The sequence below is a fragment of the Crotalus tigris genome, unplaced genomic scaffold (assembly GCF_016545835.1).
Source record: "Crotalus tigris isolate CLP2741 ecotype Arizona unplaced genomic scaffold, ASM1654583v1 scf7180000017673.840971, whole genome shotgun sequence".
NCBI classification, from domain to species: Eukaryota; Metazoa; Chordata; class Lepidosauria; order Squamata; family Viperidae; genus Crotalus; species Crotalus tigris.
Genome location: NW_024096558.1, coordinates 352,407 through 364,811, shown reverse-complemented (window position 1 = coordinate 364,811; position 12,405 = coordinate 352,407). Strand labels below are relative to the sequence as shown.

The 12,405-nt window shown below is 42.0% G+C and overlaps 1 protein-coding gene across 1 annotated transcript in view; it reads right to left on the bottom strand.

The window, feature by feature from the left end:
* The window catches only part of VAV1 (vav guanine nucleotide exchange factor 1), a 69,267-nt gene that overhangs the window by 33,667 nt on the left and 23,195 nt on the right, over positions 1–12,405 (bottom strand). The window contains exons 3-5 of the mRNA XM_039337266.1: positions 6,576–6,634; positions 4,305–4,370; positions 3,105–3,213 (exon numbers count right to left, since the gene is read on the bottom strand). Coding sequence (XP_039193200.1) covers positions 3,105–3,213; positions 4,305–4,370; positions 6,576–6,634 — 234 coding nt within the window. The remainder of the gene's footprint in view (positions 1–3,104; positions 3,214–4,304; positions 4,371–6,575; positions 6,635–12,405) is intronic.

Below are 12,405 nucleotides of genomic sequence, written 5' to 3'. Positions count from 1 at the left end.
GAGTAAGAATCAAGGAAGGGGACGAATGGAAGACTGCATTTAACTGCCCCATGGGGTGCTATCAATTCAAAGTCTTGCCATTTGGATTACAAGGGGGCCCTGCAGTCTTTATGCAATTAATCAATGACGTTCTAAGGGAGCACCTGTTTAAGGGGGTCCTTGTTTACTTGGACGACATTCTTATCTTTACCGAAACAAAAGAAGAACACGTCAAACTTGTCAGAGCGGTTTTAAAGAAGCTGCGAGCCGCTCACCTATATGCCAAACTCTCAAAATGCGAATTCCACCAGGAAAGGATAGACTACCTAGCTATCGCATATCCCCACAGGGCATTGAAATGGACCCAGAGAAGGTCAGAGCAGTATTAGAATGCACAAGAAAGCAACTACAAAGTTTCCTGGGCTTTGCAAATTTTTACCGCCAATTCATCCCCTCATTTGCACAGATAGCCTTGCCCCTCACCAACTTACTAAAAACGAAGGGAACATCCTCAGTAAAACCTAGCCAGCCACTAACATGGACAATGGAGTGCCAAGCAGCGTTTGAGAGACTAAAGAGACTTTTTTCTGCCGAACCAGTACTAAGGCACCCAGATATGGACAAGCCCTTCATAATACAGGCAGATGCAAGTGATGTGGCAGTGGGGGCTGTGCTATTACAAGAAAATGATGATGCAGTATTGCAACCCTGTGCATATACATCTAAGAAACTCACGGAAACAGAACAGCGCTGGCCCGTATGGGAGAAGGAGGCTTATGGGATACGTTGGGCATTACTCACGTGGCGACAGTTCCTGGAAGGCAACAAAATCCCCTTCCAGGTGTGGACTGATCACAAAAATTTAGAAGCCCTGAAAACTTCCAGGAAACTCAATCCCAAACAAGCCCGCTGGTCCCAGCATTTTCACCAATTCCAATTTAAGCTCAAACATTTACCAGGAAGAAAGAACTTCCTGGCAGATGCACTATCTCGCATGCCCCAATATAACAGCGCACGAACCACAGACTCTAGACCAATAATGGCAGAATCACAACTGGCAGCGCCAGTAACCACAAGAACCCAAGCCAAAATAAAACCACAACTGGACAGCCAAACTGGGATTGAATTCAGAAAAAGTTTGGAAACAGATGATTGGTTCCAGAAAAACAAACATGTGTGCACAATGAGAGACGGATTGCCTTGGGTAGGGGAAAAGTTATATATACCAACAACTCAAAGACTAACTTTCATGCAACTTTGCCATGACACAAAATCAGCAGGGCATTTTGGATTTGTAAAAACTTTACACTTAATTAAACGGCAATTTTGGTGGCCATCAATAAAAAAGGACATAGAAAGTTATGTTGCCAGCTGCCCAACCTGTGCATCAGCAAAGAGGTTGCAAGGGAAATCGCCAGGGCTGTTACAACCAGTGGCAAGTCCCTCAGCCCCCTGGAGGGAAATAGCCATGGATTTTATAGTGGAATTGCCTGAAAGCAATGGGAATACTGTTATCTGGACAGTCACGGACCTATTTTCCAAACAGGTGCACTTTATCCCTTGCCAAAAAATTCCCACTGCAAAGGCCTTAGCAAAACTTTTCATCCAGCACATTTACAGATTGCACGGGGCACCCCAACGCATCATCTCTGATAGGGGAGTGCAATTTACGTCTGCATTTTGGAAGGAATTTTTATCCCTCTTAGGGACCACTCAGGGATTGACATCTAGCCACCACCCTCAAGGAGATGGACAAGCGGAACGGTGCCAGTCGGTACTTGAGCAATATTTGAGATGTTTTTTAAATTTCCAACAGAGTGATTGGACGGACTTACTTCCTTTTGCAGAAGTTGCCTACAATAATGCAGTCCACTCCAGCACAGGCTACACTCCTTTTCAAATAGCCAACGGCCAAAGTTTCAACCCTATGCCAGAGTTAACCCCAAAAGAACCAACGATCCCTTCACTGAAAGAATGGATGGAAAACCTACAAAACACCTGGCCAATAGTCAGAAAATCACTAGATGAAGCTAGGCGGGCATACAAAGCACAAGCCGATAAAAAAAGGGTTGAGCCTACACCATTCATTATAGGAGAAATGGTGTACTTATCTACAAAATACCTAAAGTCCCTACAGCCCTGTAAAAAACTTGGACCAAAATATATAGGACCTTTTCCAATTAAAAGGATCATAAATCCAGTAACAGTAGAATTAGAATTACCCAAAAACCTCAGGCAAATACACCCAGTTTTTCATTGCAGCTTGCTGAAAAGAGAGCATCAGTCACCTCTACGGCCAAAAATCCCCCCCCCACCACCTCCAATCATGGTGGAGGGGGAACAACACTTCGAAATAAAAGAGATCCTTGACTCTAGGAGATATCATGGAACAACTCAGTACCTAGTTGCCTGGAAACACCTCCCTGCCTCACAAAATGAGTGGGTCCATAAACGTCACGTCAGAGCTCCGAAGCTATTGAAGAAGTTTCACACAGAATATCCTAACAAGCCTAACTAAATTCTTTACTTGTGTTTTCTTTCAGGTGGATCTCTCTTATTGTTAAGAGGGGCCGGATGTCAGAATCCAATTATATTTCATCTTTAATTATCAAACATAGAAACTCCCAATTCTGCCTTCTCTGGATTCTGCCATAAGAGGGAGAAAAGGGGGAGAGCAAAGGGGCTTTATGGCCCTCACTTCCTTCAGCACACTTCAAAGGACTGAATGTGTGTTTATTGTGGCCTCTAAGCTTTAACATATCAAAGAAGAGTAATTGCCTTTCATGTAGTTATCTGAAGTCTCCATCCAGACGGAAGAAGAAAGGGGATGGAATTGTGATACTTGAAACTATCACTGGAAGGGGGGTTGATTGGGTGGGACTACTGGGGAACCCCTTAAAACCTTGAATGGGAGAGCTTGAACCCCAAGTCCTGTCTAGCATGCCTGCAACCATTTTCTCTTAATAAAGGATTCCTGTTGGAAGAGCTATTCCAAGAGTTCTGTCTTCTTAAGATGCAAAGTGGGGTGGGTCCTTACAGATATTTTCTTTGGATAGATTGCTGAAGTGTTTGAAGGTTTTGCAGCCAATTCTGCCTCAGAGAAATACCACTTCCTAGCTACTTACTGGTGTGACACATGGCTCTGATCTCATCAGGTCCTGATAGATCTCATCCCCTTCCTCTTCCTCATTCTCAACACAATCATATAGGTCATCATCTTCCTCCATAGTGTCACTGGTGAAAAAGGAAACAGAAAAGGAAAACCTGTGTTATAAATATTGCAAGATCAGCCTTTCCCAGAGAAAGGTGGGAAATCCCACATTTTAGAAAAGCTCAATCCAAGTGGCAGTCTGATTATAAGAAATCATCTAGGAGGGTGGTGCTCCCAAAATGGCAAAATGTGACTTTCATAAGTCTGTATCTCTGTTCTTTGGTATTGAAATTCATGTATAGCTAACAGGCTCCTCCTAACAATAATGTCACTAAACACGATCTTAAGTGCATTTCTAGTACTGCATTTCCCACAATGTCCTTCATATCTTTCATTTATTCTAACAGCTTATTACATTTTTCTGTGGAAGATGCAATTGCACATTTGTTAATTTAGAAACCTACATAACATGTGAACATATTTTTCCCAATATGCCCTGCTTTGTTAGAGAAGCCAAAGGTTCGGTGGCAACAGTCCTTAGAAGTGTTGATTTGAGTACTGATTTTGTTTTAACTGAAAGGGATGAAGCAGAGCACCATCATCTTTTCAGGGCACAACATTTTCTTACAAATGAGGACAAATATACATGTCCCAGGATAACGCTGCAGAATCCAATCTGAGTTGGTCACTGGGACCAGAGATTTATTCTTCCAAGCTTTTGGGCTTAGGCTAAGGATGAGCTCCAGAATGATCCTGAAAGCTTGGAAGAATAAACCTTTGATTCAGGTAACCGCTCAGATTGGATCCTGCATATTTTTTCTCCCAAACACTCTTTACTCTGTAAATACTTCTTTAACTATGATGTGAATGATGACCCCAAAGGAGACAACAGATCTACAGCTGGTTGGTGTTAGGCTTCAAGGTTTAGTGACAGTGGTCTAGAGGACAGATTTCCTAAAGCTTCAAGAAGTATGGCTAACATTAAGGTGGTCTGAAAGCCTACAACAGTAAACAAAGCTGCAGTTTTTCATAATCCAATAATACAAAATGCTTTACTTGTTTAATTTGTTATTGTATATTTATTCAAGATCTTCCATCCCCGTACCCACCCCGAAATCAAAAGCAGTTCCACTCCATGGATATTTTTCCCCTCTCAAGGTAAAGTGGTTCTTACTCAATTTGATCTGACAAACCGCTGTAGATGTCATCATCTGCAAAACTCTCTTCTGTGGGAAATGGCCTGTAGAGTAAAAAAAATGCTTAAGTTCAGGCAGACACATCCACCATGCAAATCATGCAGTTATAAAATATTAAAAGTAATATTCACAGTATTTGGAGATTTTAAAGCCACCCATTTGACAAAGCAAGTGACTCTGGGCTGTGTAATATCTAAAATCATTACCAGTAGCAAACTTTAAAAAAATATATACAACAAGGAGCTAAAACAAGAATAATAGATGAAGGGAATCCCTGGGGTCACCTGGCCTGCAGGTGCAACTGGATCAGGATGAGAGGCGTTTGGAGGCTTAGGAGCAATGAGGCCATCCTCACCTCAATGGGGGAAGGCAGAGATGGCACAGCATAGGGGCCAAATCAGAAAAGGTCACTCCACCTCAGGCAAACCCTCAGCGGGGAATACCAACTGTGCAGAATGACTGCAACTGCCATCCAAATCTACTTCCTCCCAAAGTAAGTCAAAGGGAAAACAATGCATATTTTGTCTTTTTTACATCAAGCAGAAATTAAAAGTATGCTGGGAAAATAATTCCAAGGTTATGTGTCAAAAATCTTCTTCTTCAAGTGAAGTCATAATCAATATCCTTATGGTATAGATGTCCCAAAAAGAAGCAAGGCCACTTCTCATCCTTAATCTAAGTCATGGTGAAAAGAAAGACCAAGGTCTTCCCACCTCACAGTGCTATTAATGTAGGTGTTCTATGGCATAACGTCTAGAGGGATAATACTGTTGACCCAATAAAGATTCCCTGGGCATTTTAAGTGAATGCATTTATTAGGTACAAGTCCACTGGCTGCATCTAATGATTTAGTTAGTCAAAGCTTATGCTGCAATGAAACCATTGTGCCATGTATTGTTCATTATAAAGCCATAAACTGAAAGGGATTATCCATTCAATATACCTGTCTATTTGGATGGAAAACTTCTGTTACACATTCTTTGGGCTCTTCCCTCAGCTAAGTTTAAAGTGCTATTCATTACCCTTTGATCTTGAAGAAAACTAGAGTAATATAAAATTTCCTGTCCCCAACTCAATCCTGCTGGCAAATGGTGCTGTTCTTATTTACAGTGTAAATGGAGCTTTAAGGAGAAGAACTGATGGATCTGCCAGCTTTGTTGTCCTTTTCAACCAAAAGTTGCTAGCTGACAGGAAGATATCCATCAATCACACTACTTAATGCAGAATGGGGATGAGCAAGAGAAGGAGGCAAGTGTTCACAGGCAGCTGGACTGATTGGATTAGTCACTCAACAAAACTTCCTCTAATTTTAGAGTATCAGTTGCTTTTAAACATGGGCTTAGCACTATTTCAGAACAGTGCAACTTTGGAATTACATATTCACAATATAATGGAAATCGATAATTTATGATTCCTTGCAATTATCCTAAAGGACATTGAAATAAGATGACCTTCACAGTCTTGCAAAATTCAAATAGATCCAGAACCAATTGTACCTGTATAGGAAGAATTATCCAAAATGCAAAAATCACTGCTGAAAAGACCTAATGTCTAGTCAATATCACCTGTACCTCCAGGGAGAAAGGTATCCTCAGCAAACTGTTTTTCAGTGTTTGGACTGAGCAAACAAAATTACATCCCACAAGGAGGTTCTTGATGTACCTTGATGCTATACTATACTACGATGAATAACTACCACTCGAATTGGGCCAGGAGGCAGCAAGATCCATTCCTCCTAATGATGCTTCTGGAAACTGCCCTCCCACAAGGGTGGCACTGAGCTGAACCTGGACCAAGTGACACCAGGCTCAGAGGACAAACCTATCAGGTAATTCCTATCTCAACACATGGATCAACAGCTATATATTACGAGTAGCAACCTACTCTGCCTGCCACTTTAATACTGTTGGGAAGTGTCCACACAGAGGACCAAAGTAAAGATGGCAGGACACAACTGACATGGACAGGAAAAGGCATTCATTGATTTGAAAGTGAATCCTGCAAATTTAGGGAAAAACTAAGACGACTTGAATTGGGTCAGGAAGCCTATTGGTAAACAATGCAGTAATTTCAAACTAGTTCTGCTCTGGAGTAACAGGTTTTCCCTATTAGCAGCAACCCACTAAACTACCTGTAGCTTCTGAGACTTACATGCACTCATATACTGTAAGAAGCTTAAATTAAAGGCAACTCAGATTAAAAGCTTGTTTTAAATGAAAATTGTACAAATGAACTAGTTTTGAACTTACACAAACCCTTTCTTCTGGGCAACCTGTGTCCATGAGAGTATTGATAAAGTGTCAATTACCTGCAGGGAAGAAGGAAACAAACAAACAAAAAACCAAAGATTCAGGGATGTGCAGATCATGACATCATAGAATTTAATTACTAAATCCTCATTGACTTAAAATATTACCTTTCAGGTCCAGACAGGTTTTGCAGATTAAAATGATAAATTTATGTGCATTACACCAAAGGACTGCAAAAATTTCACTGATGATAGATTTTATGCCCAAACTTGGGAGCAACCAATGTCCTTATCCCCCAGATAATTTTTGTCTATATACTGGTTTTGTCTATACACTGTCTATACACTGTTTATGTTTAACCTATACACTATACACTCCCCAATTTTTCTTGAGACAGTCTTTTAAACCATACCTAGAGATAGGAGTCACAGACTTTAATCAGGCTGTGATGAAGATTGGTGGATTATCCTCTACTGCCTATTTCTCTGTTTTCTTGAATAATGTCTTCTGTATTTTATTACTATTTTAATCTTTTAAACTTAGCTTCCCCAAGGTACAGAATAATACATCAGGTAAAATATGATTGAATGTTAAACTTTTAATCCCAGGTAATCTAATCCTGTTCCACCCTGATTAGACTCACTTGTTTTTCCAATATATCTTGAGTTTACAACAATTAACTATTCTTCAGTTAACTACTCTGTTCATTATACTTGACTGATTTATAGTGTGTAACTATTTATTTCATTTATTTATTTATGCTCCACAACCAAGTCACAAGTTCATTATCAACTGCTGATTCTTATTTTTAAAGCAGGTTAACACGTAGCAATAAAAAACATTACAGCAAAGTAGACATAACCTCCCTACATGGATGTGTGTACATATACATATAAAACAGTGGTTCTCAACCTGTGGGTCGGGACCCCATTTGGGGTCAAACGACCATTTCATGGGGGTCGCCAAACCATGCTGTCCACCATTTTTTCCATTTTCCCTAGCTGTCCTACTCCCTCTTATTGGTGGCCACACCCACTTGGGGGTCACCACAACATGGGGAACTGTATTATGGGGTCACGGCATTAGAAAGGTTGAGAACCACTGATATAAAATATTATATATTCTTGAAACGGTTTTAGTTTTTCAATTAATACTATTTTCCTCACTGTTGAATAGAATAGAATAGAATAGAATAGAATAGAACTGGAAGGGACTTTGGAGGTCTTCTAGTCCACCCCCCCTACTCAAGCAGGAGAACCTATACCATCCTACACCAGTATCAAACAGCCAAAGAATAATATATTGTAGGTTTTCAGTATTTTGCTATATTTTACAACTAACTATACATTTTGAATTAGTGTCCTCTGTTGCAGTTTTTATATGGCATAGGGATGGGAAATATAATTATACTAGCATTTATGATTAAAAATAGTCATGCAGTTTTTCTAATATCCTCAAATATTTTCAGCCAAAATGAGCATTGTTAAATACTTTGTTTGCGTGTGAATGATGAAGACACATGGCGATGATGAACAAACACTTTATTCTCCTTCTACAACAACCAAGCAAAAGCAAAAGGCACGCAGGCCTTTTTATATGGCCAGAAGCCCGGGCAGTGTCAACCAATAGGAACAGAGCATTTTCACGCCTTGCACATGAGCACAAGGCTGGCACCGCTCTGTCTGGTCCCGGGCAGCTTTTGGAATGCCCGGGACCAATGCAACGTCCCGAGCCTGCTTTTGCAGGCTCAGAACACAACAAGCATCATTATGGATATTTCAGTAGCAATAGTAACAGATATTGGTTTGCTTGCAATCCTTCCAATTCAGTCTAGAACACTTCGTTTAATATAATGCAGTATTAAGGAGTTGTTATACGATCTATGACTTATTTTTGCAGTCAATTTCTAATGGTGTCATAATAAGTTTAAAAATATACTAAGTGTAAGGACCCACCCCACTTTGCATCTTAAGAAGACAGAACTCTTGGAATAATTCTTCCAACAGGAATCCTTTATTAAGAATAAGTGGTTGCAGGCGTGCTAGACAGGACTTGGGGTCCAAGCTCTCCCATTCAAGGTTTTAAGGGGTTCCCCAGTAGTCCCACCCAATCACCCCCCTTCCAGTGATAGTTTCAGGCATCACAAATCCACCCCTTTACTCCTTTCTTCCGTCTGGATGGAGACTTCAGATAAACTACATGAAAGGTAAATAGCCCCCTTTGTTATGGTAAGGTTCAAACTCTTTGAGGTTGCAATAAACACATTCAGCTCCTTAGAAGTCTACTGAAGGAAGTGAGGGTCATAAAGCCCCTTTGTTCTCCTCCTTCTCTCCCTCTTATGGCAGAATCCAGAGAAGGCAGAATTGGGATTTTCTATGTTTGATACTGGATTTATGATTCTTTTAATTGGAAAAGGCCCTATGTATTTTAGTCCAAGTTTTTTACAGGGCTGTAGGGACTTTAGGTATTTTGTAGATAAGTACACCATTTCTCCTATAATGAATGGTGTAGGCTCAACCCTTTTTTTATCGGCTTGTGCTTTGTATGCCTGCCTAGCTTCATCTAGTTCTTTTCTAACTATTGGCCAGGTGTCTTGTAATTGTTCCATCCATTCTTTCAGTGATGGGATCGTTGGTTCGTTTGGGGTTAATTCTGGCATGGGGTTGAAACTTTGACCATTGGCTATTTGAAAAGGAGTGTAGCCTGTGCTGGAGTGGACTGCATTATTGTAGGCAACTTCTGCAAAAGGAAGTAAGTCCATCCAATCACTCTGTTGGAAATTTAAAAAACATCTCAAATATTGCTCAAGTACTGAATGGCACTGTTCCGTTTGTCCATCTGTCTGAGGGTGATGGCTAGATGTCAGTCTCTGAGTGGTCCCTAAGAGGGATAAAAATTCCTTCCAAAATGCAGACGTAAATTGCACTCCCCTATCAGAGATGATGCGTTGGGGTGCCCTGTGCAATCTGTAAATGTGCTGGATGAAAAGTTTTGCTTAGGCCTTTGTAGTGGGAATCTTTTGGCAAGGGATAAAGTGCACCTGTTTGGAAAACAAGTCCGTGACTGTCCAGATAACAGTATTCCCATTGCTTTCTGGCAATTCCACTATAAAATCCATGGCTATTTCCCTCCAGGGGGCTGAGGGACTTGCCACTGGTTGTAATAGCCCTGGCGATGTCCCTTGCAACCTCTTTGCCGATGCACAGGTTGGGCAGCTGGCAACATAACTTTCTATGTCCTTTTTTATTGATGGCCACCAAAATTGCCGTTTAATTAAGTGTAAAGTTTTTACAAATCCCAAATGCCCTGCTGATTTTGTGTCATGGCAAAGCTGCATGAATGTGATTCTTTGGGTTGTTGGTATGTATAACTTTTCCCCTACCCAAGGCAACCCATCTCTCATTGTGCACACATTTTTGTTTTTCTGGAACCATTCATCTGTTTCCAAACTTTTTCTGAATTCAATTCCAGTTTGGCTGTCCAGTTGTGGTTTTAATTTGGCTTGGGTTCTTGTGGTTACTGGTGCTGCCAGTTGTGACTCTGCCATTATTGGTCTAAAGTCTGTGGTTCGTGCGCTGTTATATTGAGGCATGCGAGATAGAGCATCTGCCAGGAAGTTCTTTCTCCCTGGTAAATGTTTGAGCTTAAACTGGAACTGGTGAAAATGCTGAGACCAGCGGGCTTGGTTGGGATTGAGTTTCCTGGACGTTTTCAGGGCTTCTAAATTTTTGTGATCGGTCCACACCTGGAAGGGGATTTTGTTGCCTTCCAGGAACTGTCGCCACATGAGTAATGCCCAACGTATCCCATAAGCCTCCTTCTCCCATACGGGCCAGCGCTGTTCTGTTTCCGTGCGTTTCTTGGATGTATATGCACAGGGTTGCAATACTGCATCATCATTTTCTTGTAATAGCACAGCCCCCACTGCCACATCACTTGCATCTGCCTGTATTACGAAGGGCTTGTCCATGTCTGGGTGCCTTAGTACTGGTTCGGCAGAAAAAAGTCTCTTTAGTCTCTCAAACGCTGCTTGGCAATCCATTGTCCATGTTAGTGGCTGGCTAGGTTTTACTGAGGATGTTCCCTTCATTTTTAGTAAGTTAGTGAGGGGCAAGGCTATCTGTGCAAATGAGGGGATGAATTGGCGGTAAAAGTTTGCAAAGCCCAGGAAACTTTGTAGTTGCTTTCTTGTGCGGGGTGGTGCCCAATCTAATACTGCTTTGACCTTTTCTGGGTCCATTTCAATGCCCTGTGGGGATATGCGATAATCTAGGTAGTCTATCCTTTCCTGGTGGAATTCGCACTTTGAGAGTTTGGCATATAGGTGGGCGGCTCGCAGCTTCTTTAAAACCGCTCTGACAAGGTTGACGTGTTCCTCTTTTGTTTCAGTAAAGATAAGAATGACGTCCAAGTAAACAAGGATCCCATAAACAGGTGCTCCCTTAGAACGTCATTGATTAATTGCATAAAGACTGCAGGGCCCCCTTGTAATCCAAATGGCAAGACTTTGAATTGATAGCACCCCATGGGGCAGTTAAATGCAGTCTTCCATTCGTCCCCTTCCTTAATTCTCACGTGATAGTAAGCTTCCCTTAGGTCTAGTTTAGAAAAAAATTTCCCTTTCGATAGGTGTGACAGCATGTCTTTCATGAGGGGCAGATGGTATAGGTTGCTTTCACTGATTGTATTCAGGGCCCTATAATCCACGCATAAACGTAAAGAGCCATCCTTCTTCTCTCTAAAAAGGACCGGGGCAGCCACTTTAGGCTTGGCTGGCTCAATGAAACCTCTCTCTAGGTTTTTTTTAATAAATCTTTCCATTTCCTCCTTCTCCTTTGGGCTCATGGAGTATCATCTGGGCTTCGGGAGTTTTGCCCCAGGCTTGAATTCAATGGTACAGTCTGTGGGTCGGTGGGGGGGGGAGCTCATTTGCCCTCTCCTCACTGAAGACTTCAGCAAGGTCTCTATATTCCTCTGGTATTTCTGTTAATCTTTTTTCCTCTCCTATGGATGCTTTTTCTATTCTTGATTGTGGTAGCCTCCCTTGGGGTTTTAAGTCCATAGGGTCCCCCTTCGGGAATTTTATTTCTGTCATCCTCCAATTTACCCAGGGGTTCCATTTTTTCAACCATTCCATCCCTAGAATCATTGGGCATTCCATGCCTGGGGTCACCACAAACGTTATGTCCTCTTCATGTTTGCCCAGGGAGAGGTGTATTGGTAGAGTGGCTAGGGTATCTGGCACCCCCCCTGCTATGGATCCATCTAACTGGCCAAATGAGATTGGTTGTTCCAGTCTCCTGGATGGGATGCCCAGATTCCCCACTAGTGTTGGGCTAATGAGGCAGCGGGTGCAGCCAGAGTCTATTAAGGCTTTCACCTTCACAACTTTGGGCATGGGGGGGATTAATATAGTCACTGTTTTGAAGATGGGTGTGATGCATCCACTTACCAGGGTTTCGCCCTCCGAGCTGTCATCTATCCACCAGCCCTGTGGTGTAGGCTGGAGTTCTTTCCCCTTGGTGAGCAGAAGTGGGGGGTTCTGCAATTTCCATCATTCTCATGGCCGTTTCTTTTGGCTTAGCTGAAGACTTTCCAGATTTGTTGATTGGGGATCTGTCTGGGTTGTGCTGGGGGGCCTTTGAGCAGCATTCTACAGCTCGATGCCCTTCTCTTCCGCACTTGAAACACCCCATTTGCTTCTTGGCTGTAGCCGATGATTTCACCGGTTCGTGTGTCAGCTCAGGCGGGGGGCGGCTCCATTGTTTTCCTCGGTGGTGTCTCTTCAATATGTCGATATCTGCTTCCTCTGCCAAGATGTACCATTCCT